Source organism: Aplysia californica, unplaced genomic scaffold, assembly GCF_000002075.1.
Source record: "Aplysia californica isolate F4 #8 unplaced genomic scaffold, AplCal3.0 scaffold00256, whole genome shotgun sequence".
Classification (NCBI taxonomy): Eukaryota; Metazoa; Mollusca; class Gastropoda; order Aplysiida; family Aplysiidae; genus Aplysia; species Aplysia californica.
The window spans coordinates 290,044-292,534 of record NW_004797526.1 but is presented as its reverse complement, the minus strand read 5'-3'; the positions used below and the strand labels follow the sequence as shown (position 1 = coordinate 292,534).

The following is a 2,491-nucleotide window of genomic DNA, read 5'->3' as shown; positions in this document are numbered from 1 at the left end:
AGGTTAAACAAGCCACAAGGTGGTGACAGCGACAGGGGAGTGAATCGGGAATCGTTTGGCGATACTGTTCCGCGTTCCGCTGAAGTGAATCGTGAATCGCGTTCCGCAGGAAAGAGTGACGATTCAGTTCCGTTCTTGCGCTCGTGACCCAGCCCTATTGTAGAGAGGCTGCACTGTAGGCCCACCTTGAATAGGTCAGTGCGCTCAATACGTTGAATTAGAATTTTATTTTGTCGCGACGTACCAAGAGCCAGCAGGGAGTGAATGCTGTAGAACGGATCTTTAAATTATTACCATATTATCAAATGTGAAGCATGTTGGCAAAATGAGTTACTTCTCGGATTCAAGCCTTTAAAAGGAAATAGATACTTCATGATTATAGGTGAAATTTTTACAATTTATAAGTATGAAATAGTAAAAGAATATAATGGCATCAATAGAAAAATCTACAAATTTGTCCCTGATGTCGATTTTTGGCTAATATCTTCATAATTTGTGGATTGCGAGGAGTAACTCATTTTGTCAGCACGCCTCACAAATGCACACTGCTCACTTTCCCCCCCCCCCCTCCCTCTCCACTCCCTCAATCTGTGAGAAGCAATGAATGAGATAATATTCTGTACCTCCACTGACTCTGTGAAACAATCAATGAGATAATATTCTGTACCTCCTCTGACTCTGTGAAACAATCAATGAGATAATATTCTGTACCTCCACTGACTCTGTTAAACAATCAGTGAGATAATATTCTGTACCTCCTCTGACTCTGTGAAACAATCAATGAGATAATATTCTGTACCTCCACTGACTCTGTGAAACAATCAGTGAGATAATATTCTGTACCTCCACTGACTCTGTGAAACAATCAATGAGATAATTTCTGTACCTCCATGGTCTCTGTCAAACAATCATTGAGATATTATTCTGTACCTCCACTGACTCCGTGAAACAATCAATGAGATAATTTCTGTACCTCCATGGTCTCTGTCAAACAATCATTGAGATATTATTCTGTACCTCCTCTGACTCTGCCAAACGATCAATGACATACTATTCCCTACCTCCCCAGAGGTGTGAAGGCCACGCTGTGGGAGGGCGGGGTGCGGGGTGTGGGTTTCCTGCACAGCCCACTCCTGCACACTCAGGGCTATGTCTCCGAGCAGATGCTCCACGTCTGTGACTGGCTACCCACGCTGTACGCAGCGGCCGGGGGTGACCCCTCCACTCTACACAACCTGGACGGCTTCAACGCCTGGGACATGCTGAGTCGAAATTCCAGTGGGGTTCGAACTGAGATGCTTCACAACATTGACCCTATCGGAGACTTTGCCGGTGTGCGTGTGGGTGACTACAAGCTGTTGATCGGTGACGTTGGCATGAGATGGGATGGCTGGTATCCTCCTTATCAGCTTGCTGGCGATGAGATCACGCTCAACTATTTGAACTTCACAGACGATCTCACGGAAAGCGTCACACAAGATAGCCGCAGACGAGAGCTGGAGCAGAAATATCGCGAGTATTGGGGGCCAGAGATTTTGTCGAGACTTGAAGATTTGCACTCGTCTGGTAAAAAGACTGGTGCGGAGCTGATGTTCCACTCGGAGAAATCTTTGGGCCAGGTGTCCAGCACGAACTGGGACAGGGTCCGGGGCACGCCCGTGCGCATTGAGTGTGGTGTGAAACCGGCAAATGCCAGCACCAACTGTGACCCGCGCAAGTCGCCATGTTTGTTCCACATCCCGACTGACCCGTGCGAGTACAACAACATTGCTGAGAGCCACACGGAAGTGGTGAGTACCACTCTCCTAGTGTGACCAAACTTGATACTCATCTTTTTTTTCTGCTTTCCTCATAGTCTATTTCTTCCGATCTATTTCTCTGCTTTCCTTTTTATCTATATCTTTCCAAGTTTTCCATCAGATCTATTTCTTTCCCTGTTTTTCAGGAAACTTTCTTGGTCCTGATTTCAGCAGCAGTCTGTCCTGAAAACTAAGATATTTGGGCCTTAGCATGTGTAAACATTTTTGCCGCTGTCACACAAAAAAATGTAGCAGTTGCCGTGTCAATTCTCCTAAATGTCTTGTCAAGTGAAACGGCTCTACTAGGATTACTTTGTTGGAAATGTGCATGTTTGTGGCAGTGGTACCCATTGACCTGTTTTCCCTTTGGCGGTCCTGAGTTTGTCATGGTGGTATTTAGTACAGTCTACCATGCCCAAAGCGGAATCAGCGGGATGCTGTTTGAAATCATTTCGTTTATTGTGTAGCTTATGAATTTTGCCGTTTTGATGTAAAGGAAATAACATGTGCGTAACGTATTTTTATATTAAGCAAGGACAAATTTTGGACGTGAAAATCTGTTTGCTGTGACTAGTGTGACTGCATTCGCTACGTGTGCGTGTTTGCTATCATGTGTGTATTCACTGTGTGTATGTTCTGGTGAAGGGAGGTTTGGATGTTTCATTTTTTTTGTTTGGGGGGGGGGGGGGGTT

The 2,491-nt window shown here is 45.2% G+C and overlaps 1 protein-coding gene across 1 annotated transcript in view; it reads left to right on the top strand.

Annotated features, from left to right (window-relative positions):
- The window catches only part of LOC101850089 (arylsulfatase I), a gene marked incomplete at both ends in the record, with an annotated part of 12,534 nt that extends 10,740 nt beyond the window's left edge, over positions 1 to 1,794 (top strand). The window contains 1 exon segment of the mRNA XM_013083822.1: positions 1,070 to 1,794. Coding sequence (XP_012939276.1) covers positions 1,070 to 1,794 — 725 coding nt within the window.
- Positions 1,795 to 2,491: the final 697 nt, after the last annotated feature.